The 24,144-nt window shown below is 42.1% G+C and overlaps 1 protein-coding gene across 3 annotated transcripts in view; it reads right to left on the bottom strand.

Moving 5' to 3' along the window:
* Positions 1–23,807, bottom strand: part of LOC128691053 (transmembrane protein 8B-like) — a 152,789-nt gene extending 128,982 nt beyond the window's left edge. Inside the window, exons 1-2 of one of the 3 annotated variants that reach the window (XM_070089032.1) lie at positions 23,746–23,807; positions 15,751–15,925 (exon numbers count right to left, since the gene is read on the bottom strand). In XM_070089032.1, the coding sequence (XP_069945133.1) occupies positions 15,751–15,925; positions 23,746–23,776 (206 nt within the window). In that variant the 5' untranslated portion in view covers positions 23,777–23,807. Of the gene's footprint in view, positions 1–15,750; positions 15,926–18,214; positions 18,872–23,388; positions 23,508–23,745 lie in introns of those variants that run through there. The other 2 variants (XM_070089031.1, XM_070089033.1) reach the window with 2 other exon arrangements.
* Positions 23,808–24,144: the final 337 nt, after the last annotated feature.

The raw sequence follows: 24,144 nt of genomic DNA, 5'->3' as shown, positions 1-24,144 counted from the left end.
ACTCCCGGTGGATCACGGCCTGATCAACCAGGCTGTTACTGCTGGCCACACATAGTCCAATGTATGAACCGAAGCCCAGCTGATCCAGCACTGACTTTAAGTATCTGCCCAGCTCCCTCTTGAAGGCACCCAGGGGCCTACTGGTAATTCCCTTTATGCATGATGGGAGGCTGTTGAACAGTCTTGGGCCCCAGACACTTATGGTGTTCTCTCGTAAGTGTACCAATGGCACCCCTACTTTTCATTATGTCCAGTCTTTTACTTTTATAGGGAGTGATTTCTGTGTGCAGATTTGGGACCACTCCTAGGATTTTCCAAGTGTAGATTATGATATAGCGGACCCTCGTTTTTCATAATTAATCCGTTCCAGAGAGTGTGACTATTATCGAAATTGACAATTTGCAAATCCATTTTCCCCTTAAGAAATAATGTAAATCCAATTAACTCATTCCAGACACCTAGAAGTATCAATAAAAAAAATTTTTACCTTAAAGATAGATTTACATGCACAAAAGAATGAACATTCAACATGACAGTTACCTTTATTGAAGGCTGTTGTTGATGAATGGAAGACAGGGAGGAGGAGAGAGGGAAGAGAGGTTATTGTTTGGAAGGGGAAATCCTCCTCCATAAGGACTCTAGGTCATTTCAGGGGTCACTTCCCTAGCCACTTCCCTAGCTTATAGATTTACATGCAGAAAAGAATGCCAAATAAATGTAAAGCACTAATAAAATGTATAAATGAACACTTAACACACTTACCTTTACTGAAGACTCTTTGTTGGTGTACGGCACACGGGGCAGAGGGAGGGGAGGCGAGTTTATTGCTGGAGAATATGGCATTAATATCAACTCTACGGCTTATTTATCTATCACAATTCAACTAATATGACATATTAAACAATATTAATAACATAGAAACATGGAATATACTCTAGAATGAATAAAATAAGTCATTATGTACATCACAAGAGGTGTTCTGTTGCTGTTGTTGGGTGTATAAGAGCCACTGAGAGCATAAGCCATCCATAATGGTGGTGAAGCAGCAGCTGAAATGCCGGTGTTTTCTGTAACCCTAAGTAACTCCAACAACATTGGAGGAGTTAGCAGAATTGTTTAATCACTGAAGAAGGCACCCTCTACCACCATCACAACCACTACCATCCTCAAGCACCCTCTACCATTATCACAATTGCTACCACCATTACTACCACCCTCTACCACTATCACAACTGCTACCACCCTCTACCACCATCACTACCACCATCACTACCACAATCAGTACCACCCTCCACCACCATCACTACCACCCTCTACCACTATCACAACTGCTACCACTCTCTACCACCACCACTTTTGTATTTTTCTACAATCTTTTTCTTCAATTATATGTGTTTCTCACATTCTTTACCAAAGGGCTGGCACTAGAAGCTTTCTTTGGAGCCATGGTGACTTATTTAGCAGTTGCAAGCACTAAAATGAATGGAATAATATGAAATGTATCGTATGAACTCGTGGTATCATCCTCACTCACTGATAAACAACAGAACACTGGCTGGGAATGGCGCGTGAGGCGGCTCGGGGCCGTGCGTATGCGTCCGAGACGAATGACTATTTGCGAGTCAAATGACAATTCGCAAGTCCATGTTTTGATGAAAAAATTTTACGATTTCCGAAAATTACGACTTTCGAGCCTTACGAAAAACGAGGGTCCACTGTATATCTCTCTCGCTTGCATTCCAGCAAGTACAAGTCAAATGCTTTTAAGTGTGCCCAGTAGTTGAGGTGTTTGAAAAAACTTGTATGTGCAGTAAAGGTTCTCTGTACAGTCTCTAGATCTGCAATTTTACCTGCTTTGAACAGAGATGTTCTAGATCTGCAATTTCACCTGCTTTGAATGGAGATGTTAATATACAGCAATATTCCAGCCTAGAGAGAACAAGTGATTTGAAAAGGATCATCACTGGCTTGGCATCTCTTGTTCTGAACGTTCTCATTATCCATCCTATCATTTTCTTTGCACTTGTGATCATGGCACTGTTGTGATCCTTGAAAGTGAGATCCTCAGACATTGCCACTCCCAGGTCCCTCACATTATTTTTTCACTCTACTGTATAATTAGAGCTTGTAGTATATTCAGTCCTAGTTATTATCTCCTCTAGTTTTTTATAACAGAGTAGTTGGAATTTGTCTTCATTGATCATCATATTCTTTTCCGTTGCCCACTGGAAAATTTGGTTTATATCTTCTTGGAGGTTAACTGTGTCCTCAACAGATGACAGTCTCATGCAGATCCTAGTACTGCCTGCAAAGGATGACACAGTGCTGTGGATTACATCTCTGTCTATGTCTGATATGAGGATGAGGAACAGGATGGGGGTGAGTACTGTACATTGTGGAACAGAGCTTTTCACTATGGCAGCTTCCAATTTAACTCTTTTGACCACTACTCTTTGTGTTCGAGTGGTTAGAAAGTTGAAGATCCATCTCCCCATTTTGCCAGTTATTCCTTTAGCATGCATTCTGTGTACTATTATGCCATGACTGCATTTGTCAAAGACTTTTGCAAAGTCTGCATTTTTGGGAATCCTAGTGGTTTGCAATCATGCTAATGTTATTTTATGAAAATAGCATCCTTGACCAATAAAACTGAGCAAATTCTTAATGTTTAAGTCTGAAAGTGTATGATAATGTACGAAATAGGTGGGAAGTTACTAGAGAGAGAAAGTTATTTTCCAGAGGCAAATACAGTGCTTGCACTCTGAGAAGAGGAAGGGATATTGCAGTTCAAAGAGCCATCTGAACTGTGATATCAGCACATTTCTGGCAAGACAGTGAATGAATAACAGTGAAAGTGTTTCCTCCATTTTTGGGTGGAAAGTTGTTGGTGTGTTAAAAACTGAAAATCGGTTCACTGGCCAAGTGAAATGCACAGTATCTTACGTAAAATCTTTATAATGGCTGATGCTAAAGCAACTGAGCTGTAGCTTGTAGTCATCACTTTCTTATCATTGTTGTAATAAGAGGTTGTGTGTGTGTGATTGTGCAGGTTTCTGCCCATTTATAATAGTACAATACATTATTCTCAAAACTCTAGAATGGTTATTGAAACTCTTTCATAGCCTATTCTGATCCTTCCTTGAAGTGCAGATTTTCAATGAAATACTACCAATATATTCCTAAGGTTCTGTTTGAAATAACAGATATAAATATTAATTTTCCAAGAAGACATATTTGTTTTACAGTGACAGTCTTACAACTGTAGTTACTTACACATAAATGCAAAGAGCTATACAATGCTGTATAGCTCTTTGAAATAAAGATTTTAAGTGAAATAATGTTACTATCAGCCAATGCCAAGTGGTACTGACATGTTGACACTCTGTCTCTAGCTGCTACTTGTCTCTCAACATCTTTCTTTCCTGTTTGAATAGTCTTCTGTCCATTAAACTCACCATTGAAACAAAACAGGAAGATTTTATCTTCTCATTTAATGGGCATTAGTTCCACATCTTAACCTGTATTAACCCATAACCCATTAACCCGTAAACAGTCCAAACGTATACATACGTTCTCTTGCCCAGTGCCCTGAATACGTATTTTTGAAAAAAAAAAAAAAAAAAAAAATTATAGAAACAAAGAGCACATTTGTCTAAGTGTTATAGGATAAAAATTTTTTTTAGGGTCGGTACTTACTGAGATACGAGGCCACGAAGTTGGCACTGGATGCTCACCTGACAGCAACATCGAGTCCTGCCATTTGCAGAAGTGTTGCCGATATACCTTTTTTTCTCATTTTTATATTACAGTATTTTATATAATTTATATGTTCTGATAATTACAATTTATAGTAGTTCTTGTCATTTCATAATCAATCTTGGTTCTGACACTAATATTAGGTCGATGGATCTATAATTTCCTCACTAACAGAACACAGAGAGTAGTCGTCAACAGAGTAAAGTCCGAGGCAGCTACGGTGAAAAGCTCTGTTCCACAAGGCACAGTACTCGCTCCTATCTTGTTCCTCATCCTCATATCCGACATAGACAAGGATGTCAGCCACAGCACCATGTCTTCCTTTGCAGATGACACCCGAATCTGCATGACAGTGTCTTCCATTGCAGACACTGCAAGGCTCCAGGCGGACATCAACCGAATCTTTCAGTGGGCTGCAGAAAACAACATGAAGTTCAACGATGAGAAATTTCAATTACTCAGATATGGTAAACACGAGGAAATTAAATCTTCATCAGAGTACAAAACAAATTCTGGCCACAAAATAGAGCGAAACACCAACGTCAAAGACCTGGGAGTGATCATGTCGGAGGATCTCACCTTCAAGGACCATAACATTGTATCAATCGCATCTGCTAGAAAAATGACAGGATGGATAATGAGAACCTTCAAAACTAGGGAGGCCAAGCCCATGATGACACTCTTCAGATCACTTGTTCTATCTAGGCTGGAATATTGCTGCACACTAACAGCACCTTTCAAGGCAGGTGAAATTGCTGACCTAGAAAATGTACAGAGAACCTTCACGGCACGCATAACAGAGATAAAACACCTCAATTACTGGGAGCGCTTGAGGTTCCTAAAACTGTATTCCCTGGAACGCAGGCGGGAGAGGTACATGATTATATACGCCTGGAAAATCCTAGAGGGACTAGTACCGAACTTGCACACGAAAATCACTCACTACGAAAGCAAAAGACTCGGCAGACGATGCAACATCCCCTCAATGAAAAGCAAGGGTGTCACTAGCACATTACGAGACCATACAATAAGTGTCAGGGGCCCGAGACTGTTCAACTGCCTCCCAGCATACATAAGGGGGATTACCAACAGACCCCTGGCAGTCTTCAAGCTGGCACTGGACAAGCACCTAAAGTCGGTTCCTGACCAGCCGGGCTGTGGCTCGTACGTTGGTTTGTGTTACAAAAAACGCGATTCTAAAAGCTTAGAGATCTCCAGTGAATACTAGAAAGGACTGCCCTTCTAGCATCCAGCCTGTTACTGGGTTTTCGTAACAATTAGTCAGTATCCTTGTCCAATTATCCATTAGAATTCAGTATAATTCAATAGTTCTTCAGGATTACAACTGGTAGGCTACTAACTAGAGAAATTAAAATTTAATAAATTTATTAAGTCTAGAGGTATATTATCAAATTAAATTAATTACAGCAATCAAAATAAAATCAATCTTTCGAGTTCAATATTATTGTGCTGAAAGCACATATCACATTTATAATTCTTAAGTACCGTCTGGTACATTAACATTTAATAAGATATTACAAATATGTACAAGTAAGTTTGTGTATGCGTGTAAGTGCTCTAAGTAGTTCACTATGTCTCACGACTCGACTAGACTTAAACAAGTGACTGACAAAGTCCTCACATAAACTAACTTCTTGACCGACTGGCAACCAGAACAGTCTGCTTGAACAATGAAAAGAATGCTAAGCCCAATAGCCATATAACAAGCGACTGCGACACAATCAGGATCAAGGAGATAATATAACGACACTAAGTAGGGACCATCAGCAGATCCTCCACAAAAGTTACAAAACTCCCATACTACTGAATCTAAGTTCAGTATAGGAAAAACCCTGACTGTGACAATACACAGAAACCAGTACAAAATTAGGTCAGAAGCTATAGCTAAGGACCTGAGATGTTCAGAGTGTCTAAGCAACACACAACCTCAGTACAACGTCGAAAATCACTAAGTCTATACAATGTTCTGTGAACAGAGTTCTACAGAACTAACAAGAATAATGAGACAGACAATCTGTCCAACCACCAAGCGAGTCTAGAGCAGACTGAATACTTCACGAGAGGTGAGGACACCCCCCCCCTTGATCACGTGATAGCCCCGTGGACAGCACAGCTCAGAAGCCGGCAGTATAACGAGCGACAAGCGATAATTACAGTAGTTTGACAGTTAAGACTTGAACTGAGCACATATTATGTACATCCTAACAACATAAGCTACGTCAAATAACAATACATTTGCGATTTAGCTATTATCGCAAATATAAGCAATATAAAATTATATGAAAAGGTAATATACATTATATATACATAATAATCATTGTAACCCATTCAGGGGTTGCAATACCCCCCAACACGACAGACGGTTGCACTAGGAGTTGCATTAAGGTCTTTCACATTATTACTGATTACTCATATCAATGCAATTTAATATAAATATTAATCAAAGTCTCTCTTGTGCCAAGCACCTCTACAATTTCACAGCGTCCGTCACTAGGATATGCCCCTAGTACTAGGGCAGTACACAGTATCGTATCTCTGCATACTCGTGGTTATGTACATCAGTGTAGAGACAGGATAGCGCTGACAAGGAGGGCACGTTGAGGCTCGATCATAGTAGAGGAGACTGCATTCCACTCTTTAGTAGTGGTTGTGAAATGCGAGGCAGTATGAACATCTGAGTATGAAACAGCTTAAGGTGTGTAGTGAGGGGGGGGGTCTGCGACAGGACAGTGTTGCGTCACGCAGTACCTCGCCCACACGACACTACCCACTCAACACTCAGCTTATCTCCTCCTCACACAACAATACTGTGAATACATAAATATAATAATTAGACATGACATGAGTATATATAGTTAATATGGGCTGGAGGGATTAAGTTACTTTACTGAATTTGACATAGCAAGTAACAAAAGGTATTTAGGCATAAAATTACGTTAATTTAATGTAACTGATAATTATTAAGGACGTGACAGAGCATCGGCAATTACATACATTACAATGACCACTTATGTGTTTTATACTAATAGAATAAGGTTGGATTCTGAGGGCCCACCTCATGATCCTAGCATTTTTACTTTTCATGGTGTTTATATAAGTGAGTGGATTGTGGTCTGAAAAAACGTTAATTTTAAATGGGGAAGTGCCCAAATACACGTCAAAATGTTCCAAGGACACCACAAGAGCTAGAGCCTCTTTCTCAATAGTGGCATAATTTTTCTGGTGTCGTTTAAGCTTAGATGAATAGTAACATATAGGATGGAGAATATCAGTGGATGTTGACTGTTGGAGCAGCACAGCACCCACTGCATAACCACTCGCATCTATATGTAAAAAGATGGAAAGATTGAAATTAGGACTCTTCAACACAGGAGCAGAGGATAGCAAGCGCTTCAACCTTTTGAACGAGTCTGAACAATCTCTAGTCCAGGTGAACTGAACTTTGCTACTAGTGAACACAGTGAGAGGTGGAGGTGAGTGTGCTGGCTTGCCTGTCACTTGACACACGTGGCAACGTCGCACATGATCAGCTACTGTTTCCTTCATCTTTGGCCAAGTAAAATGTTTTGCCAGTTTACAGAGTGTCTTCTTGACACCCAAATGTCCTCCTATGGGACTATTGTGAGCAAAATCAATGGCTTGTTCACGAAATGTAACTGGTAACACTACGAAATGCTTTACTGTGGTGGAAACACTATCAGCTGACAACTTACATGTATTTTTCTCCATCAGTACACCATTACTATAATAGCAACAATTATCGAGATCCTTTGCTTCACTCTCAGTAACTGCTATATCTCTCAGTCTTTCCAGTGACTGATCAACAAACTGATCCTTGATTAAATCATCATGAGTAAGAAATTTAACGTCAGTTGTGTCTTGACTAGGTTGATGACCGGGGGGAGTCAGTGTTAATGACCCTGGGCGCAGAGAGTCACTAAACAACATATTCAAGCCCAAATCATTGTCATCCACTAACTCAACAGGAGACAAGGATGGTTGTTGAATCTTTGACATAGCTCTAGTAATTGCGCTGAGAGGAAATAAAATAGGTTTCTCTCTACAAGCTTCAATGGCATAATTATCATCAGTGTTATTATCAATCACAAGTGGTTCTTTACATATACCAGCATGAAGGATATCGTTCCCTATCAACAAGTCCACTGACCTGATGGGAAATACACCACTGGATATACCCACTGAAATATAACCAGTATAATAGCTCGTTTCAATATAAACTTTGTGCAGAGGCACTTTTATAACAGCCCCTCCATAGGCTTCTAACAATACATCTATCTTGCAATAGGTATCGTCAGTTATGGGCAGTACATCTTCTCTTAATAACGTGAGATAACTGCCAGTGTCTCTGAAAGAAATTATCTCAGTTAGATGTGATTCGTCAAATCCTACTTGATCTCTCGAAAAGTAAGGACTCATCGCTGAATGAATCTTTTCGTCAGATACACTTTCTGACACTAGTCATCTATCCTGAGTAACATTATCTAAAACAGTAGGATACGAGGAATTGCTAGGATTTTGGTGCCTTTGTTGCTCGGAAGAGGATACGACTTGAGTGGGGGCGCCAGCCGCACAACTGTATCTCGTATCTCTTTCTAACTTATAGCAATACTCTCTAGTATGTCCTTTTCTGTTACAATAGGTACATTTAACTTTCTTCTTCTCGATATCAGATTTCTGTCTAGCCACAGAGACAGATTCAGGATTGTGAGTTTTCCTAGTAAAGGTACGAGAAGTTACAGTAGCAGGTACATCAGGCCGGCAATGAGCAGCTGATTTAGGTTGCCAACTTCTAGGACAATCTTTAGTTACCTTGTTTCTTTGTGTTTTAGTACGTACAAGTTTGTGAGAAATCTCGTAATTGTCTGCTAATGCTGCAGTTTCCAGAATATCTGAGGTAGTATGATCGATCAGATATTCTTGTATGTCAGCAGACATACAGTTGTTAAACTCTTCGTGTAGTAACAACTGAACAAGACTGTCGTAGTTGTTACACTTGGCAGACCTACACCACCTCTGAAATGCAACTTTTTTCTCACGAGCAAACTCTACACAAGTTTGATCTTGTCGTCGTTGTAACGTACGAAATGCTCTTTGATAACTTACAGGTAACAAGTTATACGTATCTAGAATTGTTTGTTTGACAGCGTCATAACTAATGTACTTGGTAAATGGCAAAGCTGCAGTACAGGTTTGAGCTCTTCCCGTCAAAGCAGTATGCAACAATGTTGCCCAGTGCTTACGTGGCCAGTTCATAGCACGTGCCTGGTTCTCAAACACATCAAAATATGTGTCTAAGTCACTTTCAAAAAACTTAGGAACCATAGATGCAGCTTTCTGCACATTAAATGTGTCCTGTGATCTATCAGTCTGCTGTCTAAACAGACGAACATTTTCTCTTTGGAAATCTTCTTCGTTCAATTTCCTCTGTGCCTCTATTTGTGCAGTCTGCAACATAAGGAGGCGTTCAAACCTCTCAAACTGTTCCTGAGAGATAGGACCAGTGGGTAATGGAGGAGTAGGGAAATTAACATGGTCTGGACGGTCCTTAGGTCGGACACTTCGTCCAGCCGTCTCTAGAGAGTCTAGATCTGGTCTAGGATAAGTAGATACAGGTGTATCATACACTGTACTAGTATTAGGCTGTGTCATTCCAGCTATACTCTGTACTATTGTGTCAGTGAAGGAAGGAGCGAGCGAGAACTGAGCTACACTAGGCTCACTTCTGCCTTAGTTGCTCTTTCTTCTAAGTAATCAAATAGAGTCATACTTCCCAATTGTGACACTAGGCTTTCTGAATCTGAATCATAATCAGACATCTCTGTATGAGCAGGAAACAATATATCTTTAATTAATGCTCTGACAGTTTCAGTTGTGTAATTCCTGTTATACATCACACCGAGATACTTGGCTACTTGCCAACACGTCTGAAGTTTTAATGTACTTAACTCAGACAAAGTCAGAGTATCAATTAACCCTTTGACTGTTTCAGGCCTCTCTCTGAAACTGTCATTCTATGTCGCCAAATATTCAAAAAAAAAAAAATTATTTTTTCTTATGAAAATGTTAAGATTATTTTTCTGAGTGTTTTAGTCCAAAAAAAAAATTTTTGCCATCGGTACTTACCGAGATATAGAGCCGTGAAGTTTGCAGAAAATGAGCCGCGTATGGCAACAGCGGCGACTGCCGCTCACCCGGTAAACTTTAGTTTACTTGTAATTGAAGGTTTTTTGTTTATTTCACTATTTTATTTTTTCACATAACTTATGTGGCCTATGAGACCAAAGTAAGGTGCAATGTATATATATACACTCGTTGTATACAACACAATAAGCACACAAACATAATTATCAATATATTGTTTACAAAACTTGTTTACAAAAACAAACAAACAATCATCCTCCTCCTCCTCCTTCTCCTCCTCCTCCTCCTTCTCCTCCTCCTCCTCCTTCTCCTCCTCCTTCTCCTCCTCCTTCTCCTCCTCCTCCTTCTCCTCCTCCTCCTCCTCCTTCTCCTCCTCCTCCTCCTCCTTCTCCTCCTTCTCCTCCTCCTTCTCCTCCTCCTTCTCCTCCTCCTTCTTCTCCTCCTTCTTCTCCTCCTCCTCCTCCTCCTTCTCCTCCTCCTTCTCCTTCTCCTCCTCCTCCTCCTCCTTCTCCTTCTAATCCTCCTTCTCCTCCTCCTTCTCCTTCTAATCCTCCTTCTCCTCCTCCTCCTTCTCCTCCTCCTTCTCCTCCTCCTTGTCTTGTGTGCGAGTGTGTGGCTTATAATTGTTTTGAGTCAGAAGTCGGCAGCTGTCAAAGTGACATATTATCTCATTAGTGTCTCCCCCTACCGCCTGTCAAAACAATGGGGTCGGATGCTGCTTCCCCTCCTCCATTCTAATTATCTTTCTCCCTCATTCTATATCTTTCAATCTGTCTCTTTCTATCTGTCTGCCTATCTCTGTCTCACAGGTACACATAAATACAAGTATACATAGTGTAAATTACCTAGGATAACCCAAGAAATCCAGACAAAGTGCTATACTCTGCTTGAAGATGTGAGTAAACGTGATGACACAGTCTTGTGGCTCTCTCTGAGACAGAGAGCTAGATGGACAGACAGGGAGCTTGACAGACAGACAAATAGACAGACAGAAATGTTTGTGTACCAGCAAAATCAAAGGGAGGGTGATGGTCATGTAATATTACCCTCCTTTACGCTCATCAAAGTCAGCTCTTATCAGATGTTATCTCCCCTTATCTTGTCACTGTCATGGGGTGGACTTTTTTTTTTCTTGCTTCAAGGGAACAATATTATTACATCTTCTTCTTCCTCCTCCTCCTCCTCCTCTTCTCCTCCTCCTCCTCCTCCTCCTCCTCCTCCTCCTCCTCCTCCTCCTCCTCCTCCTCCTCCTCCTCCTCTTCCTTTCTTCCCTCCTCCTCCTCCTCCTCCTCTTCCTCCCCTCCTCCCCCTCCTCCTCCTCCATTGCTTTTGGTCTCAAACTCCTCCAAATCATGAAATTGATCTTCACTGACACTTCCATCTGTGTTAGAGCATCACTTGGGAAGAGAAGAGTCCCAGATTTGCTGGGGAATCACATATTTCTTACCGCTAGACATGCTGAAAAAGGACAACTGAAATGGCATTCCCACAATGCACCACTGGCTCCCCGATTTTTTTTATATGGTGCACACTGACCATGGAGACCCATTCTCTCACATGTGGGCCTACCAGCTTTCTCCTGCTTGATTTGAAGCTGCTAGAATTTATGCGTATAAATACGTCAGAAACATTGGCTCGTAAGACGTATTTATACGTCGGAAACAGTCAAAGGGTTAACTGTTTCACTTTGGCATACATCACAAAAATAATTGTACTACGAGAGAGTGATTATGGGAAACTATAATCCTAATAGGAATTTCAGTGTTAGTTGTCTTAGAGTTAGAACTCATAAACAGTATTTCCATCTCCTTGGATCAAGAGACTCAGTCAAGTACATACATCCACCTGGTATGTTGTACAAGACTAAACTCAAAGTCTTCATATTAGGAAAGTACTCAAAGTGTTTGATCATAGAAGTACTAGTATGTCAAACTGGACAATTTCTCCAACACCTTGGATCAAGAGCATCCCGGACAGGCCCCCATTTGTTACAAAAAACGCGATTCTAAAAGCTTAGAGATCTCCAGTGAATACTAGAAAGGACTGCCCTTCTAGCATCCAGCCTGTTACTGGGTTTTCGTAACAATTAGTCAGTATCCTTGTCCAATTATCCATTAGAATTCAGTATAATTCAATAGTTCTTCAGGATTACAACTGGTAGGCTACTAACTAGAGAAATTAAAATTTAATAAATTTATTAAGTCTAGAGGTATATTATCAAATTAAATTAATTACAGCAATCAAAATAAAATCAATCTCTCGAGTTCAATATTATTGTGCTGAAAGCACATATCACATTTATAATTCTTAAGTACCGTCTGGTACATTAACATTTAATAAGATATTACAAATATGTACAAGTAAGTTTGTGTATGCGTGTAAGTGCTCTAAGTAGTTCACTATGTCTCACGACTCGACTAGACTTAAACAAGTGACTGACAAAGTCCTCACATAAACTAACTTCTTGACCGACTGGCAACCAGAACAGTCTGCTTGAACAATGAAAAGAATGCTAAGCCCAATAGCCATATAACAAGCGACTGCGACACAATCAGGATCAAGGAGATAATATAACGACACTAAGTAGGGACCATCAGCAGATCCTCCACAAAAGTTACAAAACTCCCATACTACTGAATCTAAGTTCAGTATAGGAAAAACCCTGACTGTGACAATACACAGAAACCAGTACAAAATTAGGTTAGAAGCTATAGCTAAGGACCTGAGATGTTCAGTGTGTCTAAGCGACACACAACCTCAGTACAACGTCGAAAATCACTAAGTCTATACGTACAATGTTCTGTGAACAGAGTTCTACAGAACTAACAAGAATAATGAGACAGACAATCTGTCCAACCACCAAGCGAGTCTAGAGCAGACTGAATACTTTATGAGAGGTGAGGACACCCCCCCCCTAGATCACGTGATAGCCCCGTGGACAGCACAGCTCAGAAGCCGGCAGTATAACGAGCGACAAGCGATAATTACAGTAGTTTGACAATCAAGACTTGAACTGAGCACATATTATGTACATCCTAACAACATAAGCTACGTCAAATAACAATATAAGGCAATACATTTGCGATTTAGCTATTATCGCAAATATAAGCAATATAAAATTATATGAAAAGGTAATATACATATATACATAATAATCATTGTAACCCATTCAGGGGTTGCAACAGTTTGCGTGCAGCCAGCAGCAACAGCCTGGTTGATCAGGCTCTGATCCACCAGGAGGCCTGGTCACAGACCGGGCCACAGGGGCGTTGACCCCCGGAACTCTCTCCAGGTCAACTCCAGGTACTGAAATTGTACTCAAATTGTCACAAACACACTGAAAGGTGGACATTTACACCGCCTTGGTCATTTACTATTGTCTAAGAATATATACAAAGTATTTATAGGTCCCAGCAATATTTTGGATACATGGGAGTATATAATAATAATAATAATAATAATAATAATAATAATAATAATAATTTCCCTTGAAGAATGATGTAAGGCAAGTGTCAGCCCACTGCTGATAGTGCAGTGATAAGTTGTGATATTTGAGGAGTGTCAGCCCTTGCTTTATTTGTTTTCACTGTTACACATAAACATGTCTGTATCTGTCCATCTGTGTCAAGCTCTCTGTCTGTCTAGCTCTCTATCTGTCCATCTAGCTCTCTGTTTATCTTGGTCTCTCTGCTTGTCTCTCTGTCTCTCTCTCTGTCTCAGAGAGAGCCATTCATGAACCAACAGGTATTACATATGCTACAAGCACAGTATAGCACTTTGTCTGGATTTTTTGGGTTATCCTAGGGAATTTACACTTTGTATAATTGTATTTATGTGTACCTGTGAGACAGAGATAGACAGAGACAGATAGAGACAGACAGAGATAGACATAGAGAGAGAGATGGAGATAGAGCCAGCCAGCCAGCAGCCGGCAGGCCAGCCAGCCAGCAGCCGGCAGGCCAGCCAGCCAGCAGCCGGCAGGCCAGCCAGCCAGCCAGCCAGCAGCTGGTCGGCCAGCCAGCCAGCCAGCAGCTGGTCGGCCAGCCAGCCAGCCAGCAGCCGGCCGGCCGGCCAGCCAGCCAGCAGCCGGCCGGCCGGCCAGCCAGCCAGCCAGCCAGCCAGCCAGCCAGCCAGCCGGCCAGCCAGCCAGCAGCCGGCCAGCCAGTCAGCCAGCAGCCGGCCAGCCAGCCAGCCAGCCAGCAGCCGGCCCTCCAGCCAGCATCCGGCTAGCCGACCAGCAGCCGGCCCACCAGCCAGCAGCTGGCCAGCAGCCGGCCAGCCACCGGCCAGCAGCCGGCCAGCAGCCGGCCAGCCAGGAGCCGGCCAGCCAGCCAGCAGCCGGCCGGCCAGCCAGCAGCCGGCCGGCCAGCCAGCAGCCGGCCGGCCAGCCAGCAGCCGGCCGGCCAGCCAGCAGCCGGCCGGCCAGCCAGCAGCCGGCCAGCCAGCCAGCAGCCGGCCGGCCAGCCAGCAGCCGGCCGGCCAGCCAGCAGCCGGCCAGCCAGCCAGCAGCCGGCCGGCCAGCCAGCAGCCGGCCAGCCCGGAGCCGGCCAGCCAGCCAGCAGCCGGCCGGCCAGCCAGCAGCCGGCCGGCCAGCCAGCAGCCGGCCGGCCAGCCAGCAGCCGGCCAGCCAGCCAGCAGCCGGCCGGCCAGCCAGCCAGCCAGCAGCCAGCCAGCCCGCCAAAAACGTTCCGGAATTGTTTCTCTTTACTTAGGGCATAGGTTGTAACACATTCTGAAAAAGTGTTGCACAAATGTTGCACATGGGTTATTATTGAGGTTTTTGATATTTCCTTGACCACTTATGGCCACATCCACCTCAAAGCCACTAAACTCGGGGTCAACATCACTTTCTTCTTAAAATGGGAGTGTTAATACTACATGACATCAGTGAATCCCGGGTGTTTGCCATGCTATTTGCTTTAACTGGTGCTCAATTGAACCGGTGCTCCTACAAGGTACTAAGTTGTCCCAGATTTTTTAATACTGCACACACCGAGGGCTAAGACCCATTCTAAGCTGACCAGGCATCTTAGGCCAATTGTGCCAAATTTGGAGGCAAGAAAAATAAAACGTAGATTTACATTTGGGGCACTGGTGGTACTAACGTATATATACATTTGGACTGTTTACAGGTTAAATGTGAAACAATGCTTAGTATGAGCAGAATTTTTCAAGAAAGGTGGCACACACTAAAAAAATTACCGATACGCTTTATAACAATAACGGCTAAGGGACAAGTCTACAAAATTATTCCCACTTAGTCCCGGTGGCCAGTAGGCTGGCCAGCCACACCACCATGCCACATGTCAAGAAACCATGCTGGTTTGCCTTTCACCAGAGTTGGGTTAAGACCGACTAAAATAATCAATGGGGTCAAACTTTAAACAATAAATCTGGGATAATCAAATCACACTCCCAAAAATACAAAGGAAAAATGATAGTGGTGGTATGACTACCCCTGTACATATAAATAATTTTAATATGATAATTCCTTTGCAATTTACCAATGCTACTAAGATACAACAATTTATAAAGCCAATGAGATCCATTTTTCTAAAGTACTCTAGCCAGTTATATTCATACTTTATCAAGTTACCAGAGAAAATTTTTAGAAAATGCTAGTGATTCTAATAACTAAAGACAACAACCATTACAGGGTTGATGACAGATAGATGATCATAATAATTTATCTGCCAGCTTTCAAGTAATCACTGTGACCTATCATAATTTACCTGCAATCTTTCAAGTAATTACTGTGACCTACCATAATTTTCTGTTGATATAGTACTGCGAGTGAAACATTCTACTTACACATGAACGTCTTTTACAGGACAACCTGGATCATCCATAAATGCAGCAAACTCCCATGTTACCCTTGTCACCTCATCAGGAATGTGAAAATGGAAGAGTGTAACATCAGCATAGGTGTTGTATGGCTGCAAAAGCCCCTCCTGACTCACCTCTGGAACCAAGCTCACACTACAAGCTGCAAACAATCAGTTTTAAAATCAAAAATACTATAAAACAATGTTCACAAAAAGAGATTTACTAGAACTGTTATGTGTGGAATGGGAAATGGGCCATTTGACTACAGTAATACAAATACTTTATATAGAAAAAGGTATAATGGTGGCCAGTGGCCTGGTCGCTAAAGCTCTTGTTTCACATGGAGAGTGTCCGGGTTCGATTCCCGGTAAGGGTAGAAACATTGGGGATGTTTCCTTACACCAGTTGTTTATATTCCCCATCAGTAAAATGGGTACCAGGGTGTTAGTCGACTGGTGTGGGTCGCATCCTGGGACAAAACTGACCTAATTTGCCCAAATTCTCTGCATAGTAAGTGGCTTTCTATATAGTAGTATGTCACTGATGTCAGTTAGGCCTGTATACCTTGCATATGCACTTATAGAAATAAATATATGATTACTATTATTAATGTAGCACAGTAGTGATTATAGGTCTCCTACACTTTTTGTGGAAAATTTAAGTTTTCCATGCATGCTGCATCTTGTATACATTATTTAACCAATGAATTTCACTTCCTGCATGTTTAATTAATAGGGTGGTGTCATGAATAAATTAGTTTCTCTAAGACATCATAATAAATTAGTTTCTCTAAGACATCATAGCAACGCAACAACACGAAGAGAAGAGCATCAGCCTGCACTTGCTGCAGTTGTCTCGGATTCTTCATAGTGAAAAAAAGTGGCATGTTAAACTTTACCTGGTAACACAGGCAATTAATATATATACAGTGGAACCTTGACTTGCTAGTGTCCCAATGTACGAGTTTTTTGAGATATGAGCTGCGACTGGGTCAATTTTTTGCTCTGAGTTACGAGCCAACATTTGAGTTATGAGCCAGCTCCTCCCACTTCCCCCTCAATCCAAAACCTGGACACCTTGCTTGTTTATCTACGATTTCATGCTTTAATTCCATGGAAATCATCCTCTTTTTCTTCTCAGCACTGTCCTTTACACTTACTTTCTTATTACCAATGCTTAGAAAAAAGAAATTTGGCCAAATGTAAGCAAAGCACGAGAGAACTGTTCCTACAGTGAGGTAAACAGTGTACTGAGTTGGCGGCATTCATAATAATAATAATAATTATTATCATTATAATTATTATTATTATTATTAGTACAGTGGACCCTCGGCTAACGAACGCATTGCATAATGTTAAATCCGCCCAATGAAGCGTTTGAGCATAAAAATTTTGACCTGGCTAACGATAAAAAACTCACCCAACATGATTTGCCCCGAACCTGTCTGTCCAGCCTGAGCGCCTCAGCTGCCCTGCCGTCATTGTTTACAAGCCAGGGTGGCCGGTTTCATGCATACATTCGATACATTTTGTATTATTCCATTGTTTATAGTGCTTGTAACTGCTAAATAAGCCACCATGGGCTCAAAGAAAGCTTCTAGTGCCAACCCTGTGGTAAAAAGGGTAAGAAATACTATCAAAATACTATCGTACCACGGTCAACTGCTGCTGCACCACCGTCAGCTATGCTACTCGAAGATGTGGATAGTGTGTTGTTGGTGTGGCTTAACAAGAAACAATTACCGTGAAACAATTAACCCCAGTGGGTTAGCCACCCAGGATAACCCAAGAAAGTCAGCGAGTCATCGAGGACTGTCTAACTTATTTCCATTGGGGTCCTTAACCCTTTGACTGTCGCAAACCCCAATCCTGAAGTGTCTCCTGGCATTGAGAAATATTCAAAAAAAAAAAATTACTTTTTCTTATGAAAATTTTAAGATTATTTTTCTGGTTTTTTTTAGTCCAAAAAAAATTTTTTTGCCATCAGTACTTACCGAGATATAGAGGCGTGAAGTTGGTAGAAAATAAGGAGCGTATGGCAACAGCAGCAACTGCCGCTCACCTGGTAAACTTTGGTTTACTTGTATCCAAAAGTTTCTTGTTTTTTTCACTATTTTATTTTTTCACATAACTTATGTGGCCTGTCAGTCCAAAGTAAGGTGCAATGTACATATGTACACCCGTTGTATACAACACAATAAGAGCACAAACATAATTATCAATACAGTGGACCCTCAACCAATGGCATTAATCTGTTCCAGAGGGCTTGCCGTTGGTCGAAATTGCCGTTGGTCGAGTTAATTTTCCCCATAAGAAATAATGGAAATAGAATTAATCTTTGCCTGACACCCCAAAGTCTGAATTTTTTTTTTTTTTTACATGAAATATACATTTCCTTATATGGAAAGGATTGGGACATGCAAAATAAACAATAGTTAAATGCCACTTACCTTTATTGTGGAGTTGTTGATGAGTGATGTGCCAGCAGCAGGGGAGATACAGGATTGTCTATTGCTTGGAAGGAGAATCCCCTTCCATAAAGACTTCAGGTGCCAAGTCCTTTGGTAGGGTTACCTCCCTTCTTGTTTTTTAATGCCACTAGGACCAGCTTGAGAATCACTGGACCACCCTCTACCACCATCACTACCACCCTCTACCACATCACTACCACCCTCTACCACCATCACAACCAGTACCACCTTCTACCACCATCACAACCAGTACCACCCTCTACCACCATCACAACCAGTACCACCCTCTACCACCATCACAACCAGTACCACCCTCTACCACCATCACAACCAGTACCACCCTCTACCACCATCACAACCAGTACCACCCTCTACCACCATCACAACCAGTACCACCCTCTACCACCATCACAACCAGTACCACCCTCTACCACCATCACAACCAGTACCACCCTCTACCACCATCACAACCAGTACCACCCTCTACCACCATCACAACCAGTACCACCCTCTACCACCATCACAACCAGTACCACCCTCTACCACCATCACAACCAGTACCACCCTCTACCACCATCACAACCAGTACCACCCTCTACCACCATCACAACTAGTACCACCCTCTACCACCATCACAACCAGTACCACCCTCTACCACCATCACAACCAGTACCTCCCTCTACCACCATCACAACCAGTACCACCCTCTACCACCATCACTACCACCATCACTACCACCATCTACCACCATCACTACCACCCTCTACCACCATCACTACCACCCTCTACCACCATCACTACCACCCTCTACCACCATCACTACCACCCTCTACCACCATCACTACCACCCTCTACCACCATCACTACCACCCTCTACCACCATCACTACCACCCTCTACCACCACCACTACCACCCTCTACCACCATCACTACCAGTACCACCCTCTACCGCCATCACAACCAGTACCAACCTCTACCGCCATCACAACCAGTACCACCCTCTACCACCATCACAACCAGTACCACCCTCTACCACCATCACAACCAGTACCACCCTCTACCACCATCACAACCAGTACCTCCCTCTACCACCATCACAACCAGTACCACCCTCTACCACCATCACTACCACCATCACTACCACCATCTACCACCATCACTACCACCCTCTACCACCATCACTACCACCATCACTACCACCCTCTACCACCATCACTACCACCCTCTACCACCATCACTACCACCCTCTACCACCATCACTACCACCCTCTACCACCATCACTACCACCCTCTACCACCATCACTACCACCCTCTACCACCATCACTACCACCCTCTACCACCATCACTACCACCCTCTACCACCACCACTACCACCCTCTACCACCATCACTACCAGTACCACCCTCTACCGCCATCACAACCAGTACCAACCTCTACCGCCATCACAACCAGTACCACCCTCTACCACCATCACTACCACCCTCTATCACCACCACTTTTGTATTTTTCTACAAACTTTTTCTTGAATTCTATCGTGTTTCCCACATCCTTTACCAAAGGGCTGGCTCTAGAAGCTTTCTTGGTGTCCACAGTGGCTTCTTTAGTGGTTACAAGCACTAGAAACAGTGGAATAATCCAAAATGTATGGGAGGCACATGTGGAAACCGACCGCAACAGCTTGTAAACAATGGCACACTGAGTCTTGGAGTGGCTGGGGACATGTTCCGGACAAACATCATTGGTTAAGTTTTTCGCCGTTGGTTAAGGCATTTTTTTCTACGGCAAAAAGTGCCGTTAGACGAAAGTGCTGTTACTTAATGCCACCGTTAGTTGAGGGTCGACTGTATATTGTTTACAAAACTTGTTTACACAAACAAACAATACAAAAAAATTGTTTATTACTATTGTTTTATATTGTTTTATAATATATATACAAATGTACAGTCACTGGACATGTTCCTAGAAGTTCTGAAGCTTGTGGAACTCTCTGAAACATGGTTTCATACACAATGGTGTTTTACACTCCTTACACACAAAACTGTGAGACTCCAAGCGGACATCAACCAAATCTTCAAATGGGCCACTCAAAACAATATGAAGTTCAACGAGGAGAAATTTCAACTACTCAGATATGGGAAACTTGAGGAAATTAAAAATGTATCAGGGTATACAGCAAATTCTAACCATACAATAGAGCGGAAAAGTAATGTGAAGGACCTGGGAGTGATAATGTCAGAGGATCTTGCCTTCAAAGATCACAACAATGTATCTACTTTATCTGCTAGGAAAATGATAGGATGGATAATGAGAACCTTCAAAACCAGGGATGCCAAGCCCATGATGATTCTCTTCAAATCGCTTGTGCTCTCTAGGCTGGAATACTGCTGTACACTAATGCCCCCCTCAAGGCTGGTGACATTACAGACCTGGAGTGTGTACAAAGAACTTTCACAGCACACATAAGTACGAAAAGGCACCTAAATTACTTGGAACGGTTGAAGGTCCTTGATCTGTATTCCCTGGAATGCAGGTGAGAGAGATACATGATAATATACACTTGGAAGGTCCTGGAGGGATTGCTACCAAACCTGCACACGAAAATCACTCCCTATGAAGCAAAAGACTCAGCAGGAGATGTAAGATTCCCCCGATGAAAAGCAAGGGTGCCACGAGTACAGTGAGAGACAACACAATGAGTGTCAGGGGACCAAGACTGTTCAACTGCCTCCCAGCATACATAAGGGGGAATTACCATTAGGCCCCTGGCTGTCTTGAAGAAGGCACTGAACAGGCACCTCAAGTCAGTATCTGACCAACCAGGCTGTGGTTTGTACGTCAGCTTGCGTGTGGCCAGCAGTAACAGCCTGGTTGATCAGGCCCTGATCCACCACGAGGCCTGATCTCAGACCAAGCCACGGGGACGTTGTCTCCTGAAACCCTCTCCAGGTAACTGCTGTAAGGTTGACTGTTTTTCTTCAGGTTCTTCATCTTCTGTTATGTGGCTCCTTTGTATCTCTGCATCAAGCTCTGCCAACATTTCCTCTAGACTCCTGTCTTTATCATCATCTTCTAAGAGCTCATTCACGTCTTCATTTATATCTTGAAAACCATCACCTGGTAATCTCCTTGCCAGCTGAACAATTTCTTGAACCTGATTCTCAAGAAAGGGAAAAAACAGTGAAAGAATTACCTGGAGATTACCTGGAGAGAGTTCCGGGGGTCAACGCCCCCGCGGCCCGGTCTGTGACCAGGCCTCATGGTGGATCAGAGCCTGATCAACCAGGCTGTTACTGCTGGCTGCACGCAATCCAACGTACGAGCCACAGCCCGGCTGGTCAGGTACCGACTTTAGGTGCTTGTCCAGTGCCTGCTTGAAGACACCCAGGGGTCTATTGGTAATCCCCCTTATGTATGCTGGGAGGCAGTTGAACAGTCTCAGGCCCCTGACACTTACTGTATTGTCTCTTAACGTGCTAGTGACAACCCTGCTTTTCACTGGGGGGATGTTGCATCGTCTGCAGAGTCTTTTGCTTTCATTGTGAGTGATTTTCGTGTGCAAGTTCGGTACTAGTCCCTCTAGGATTTTCCAGGTGTATATAATCATGCATCTCTCCCGCCTGCATTCTAGGGAATACAGGTTCAGGAACTTCAAGCGCTCCCAGTAATTGAGGTGTTTTATCTCCGTTACGCGCACCCTGAAGGTTCTCTGCACATTTTCTAGGTCAGCAATTTCACCTGTCTTGAAAAGTGCTGTTAGTGTGCAGCAATGTTCCAGCCTAGATAGAACAAGCATAACTTTCCTCAGCCTGCATTTAATGTTGATTGGGGTACTTCATTCCATGCACTTCTAGCATAGCTGATGGCATCTGCAATGTTAAATTTATTCCAGAAACTTTGTATTGCCAGGTTGGAGTCAAAGTCCATTGATGCAACTAGCTTTTTCATAACTTTTTTGTGGAGTTACAGTGAATGACTTAATAACTACCCAATCCAGTGGTGGTATTAAAGATGTATTTGGAATTCAGCAGGGAAATTACTCGCTGCTGTATAAGCTGAAGCACTTTCACCAGAAATAACTGAAGATAATTACATGATTACCTCCAGTGAGATCATCGTACTAGCATTGTTTCATAAGTACCAAGTCCCAAAACTACCTTTTGTTGTACCATTTAAGCCAGGGTTCTTGCCAAGTGTCATTTTCAGTAAATTTTTTTTTTCTCCCTAGTAACTCAGATTTTGGCTCGCAACTCAAAGCAAAAAATCGACCAAGCACTGACCCATAACTCAGAAAACTCGTAAGTTGAGGCACTTGTAAGTCAAGGTACCACTGGATTTTAAGTCTGAAACCAATCTGAAGAGGCTTTTTCAAGTTATTCCAAAGAGTTCATAAACTGCAGTTGCTTATGTAAAACTAACTAGAGGACACCTGCATATGCCTATAGCTGCATTAACCTTTCCCTACACATAGGCTGAAAATTTTAAGCCAATCGGATTACACATTCTTAAGTTATATGCAAAAATAATGGAGGAAGAAAAGAACATAAGATATTCTGTCGAACACTTAAAAGGGATCCCTAGAGGAATACCTAATAAGCCACACTGATTAGCTTTTTTGTGTTATCCTGAGCTATCAGTCCTAGATCCCTATGGGTTTACTGCTCCTCACCTCCAGTGAATGCTGTAATAATAATATAATTCACAGGCACTGTCAGTTAAGCACTTCATGAAAATAGTAATGTAATACATTAACCTCTCATTTAATAACTCATACACTCATAATAATTGATTAACTTATCATAATAAATTTCACAGGCACTTGTGATACTTTATTATTCTATAGTTGTGTAATTATGTGATTAAAAGGGTCAAAATATACATATTGAGAATAGGACCTCATTGGAAATAAGCCACTGTTTCTGGCTCTTTTTGAGGTTATCCTAGGTAATTTACACATGCTGCTATGTATGATAATTTATGTAACTGTATTTATGTGTACCTGTACCTGAACAAACTTACTTACTAGGCTCAGAACAAGGGAAAAAGGCTCCTGTGTCTCAAGCCGTGTTATTTGTCATAAAGTAAGTGAGTGTGTTTGTTCGGTAACAAGTGTGTGCCTGAGAGTGAGTTACTTGAGTCATGTATGAAGCTTACCAACAACATGTGTGTATAGTGCCAGGAGAAACAAGTTGCTCATGATCAGTGCACAAGACAGCTGAGGGATCAGCTGACATGGCTCCTCCACAAACAAACATTACTGTTCATGATAGAAAACCGTAACTGTTAGAGAAAACGTAACTCACTAATCTATACGTGTAATTTCATTATTTATACACTGTTTGTACAAAACAAACATTTTTATTTCCTTGTGCAATATAAAAGAATGTAGTTTACGTGTAATAAAATATAGTTAGGCACAAAAAGCCTCTAGGGTTATTTAACCCCGTGTTCGACTAAACCTTTACAAAAATTCAATGTATTTCAAAGGACCTAAAATCTGGAACACCCTACCTGAAAACTCTAGAACTGCAGACACATTCATCACTTTCAAAACTACAGTTAGAAAACATCTTATCTCCCTGATCCACCCCGACAACTAACTACATGACAACCACCTGGTGGTTCACAATTACACTCACTCACTCACTCACTGACTATAAACCCAGAAATACTAATCTTAATCTTGTAATAAAGTTGGTAGAATTACCGACAATATGTAAAGTAAAAGGACACAAGTGCAACTAATGTGGCTTGATAAAGCTCCTGGAGAGCGAAACGTTGCCACAATAAATGTCACATTAGTTGCACTTGTGTCCTTTTACTTTACATAATCTTAATCTTAAAATAATAAATCCTAACTAGTCATAAGTTTGCCTGTGATACTCCAATATAGACACTTTGTATTGTGCC

The sequence above is a fragment of the Cherax quadricarinatus genome, chromosome 27 (genome assembly GCF_038502225.1).
Source record: "Cherax quadricarinatus isolate ZL_2023a chromosome 27, ASM3850222v1, whole genome shotgun sequence".
NCBI classification, from domain to species: Eukaryota; Metazoa; Arthropoda; class Malacostraca; order Decapoda; family Parastacidae; genus Cherax; species Cherax quadricarinatus.
This window is presented reverse-complemented; position numbering and strand designations above follow the sequence as displayed.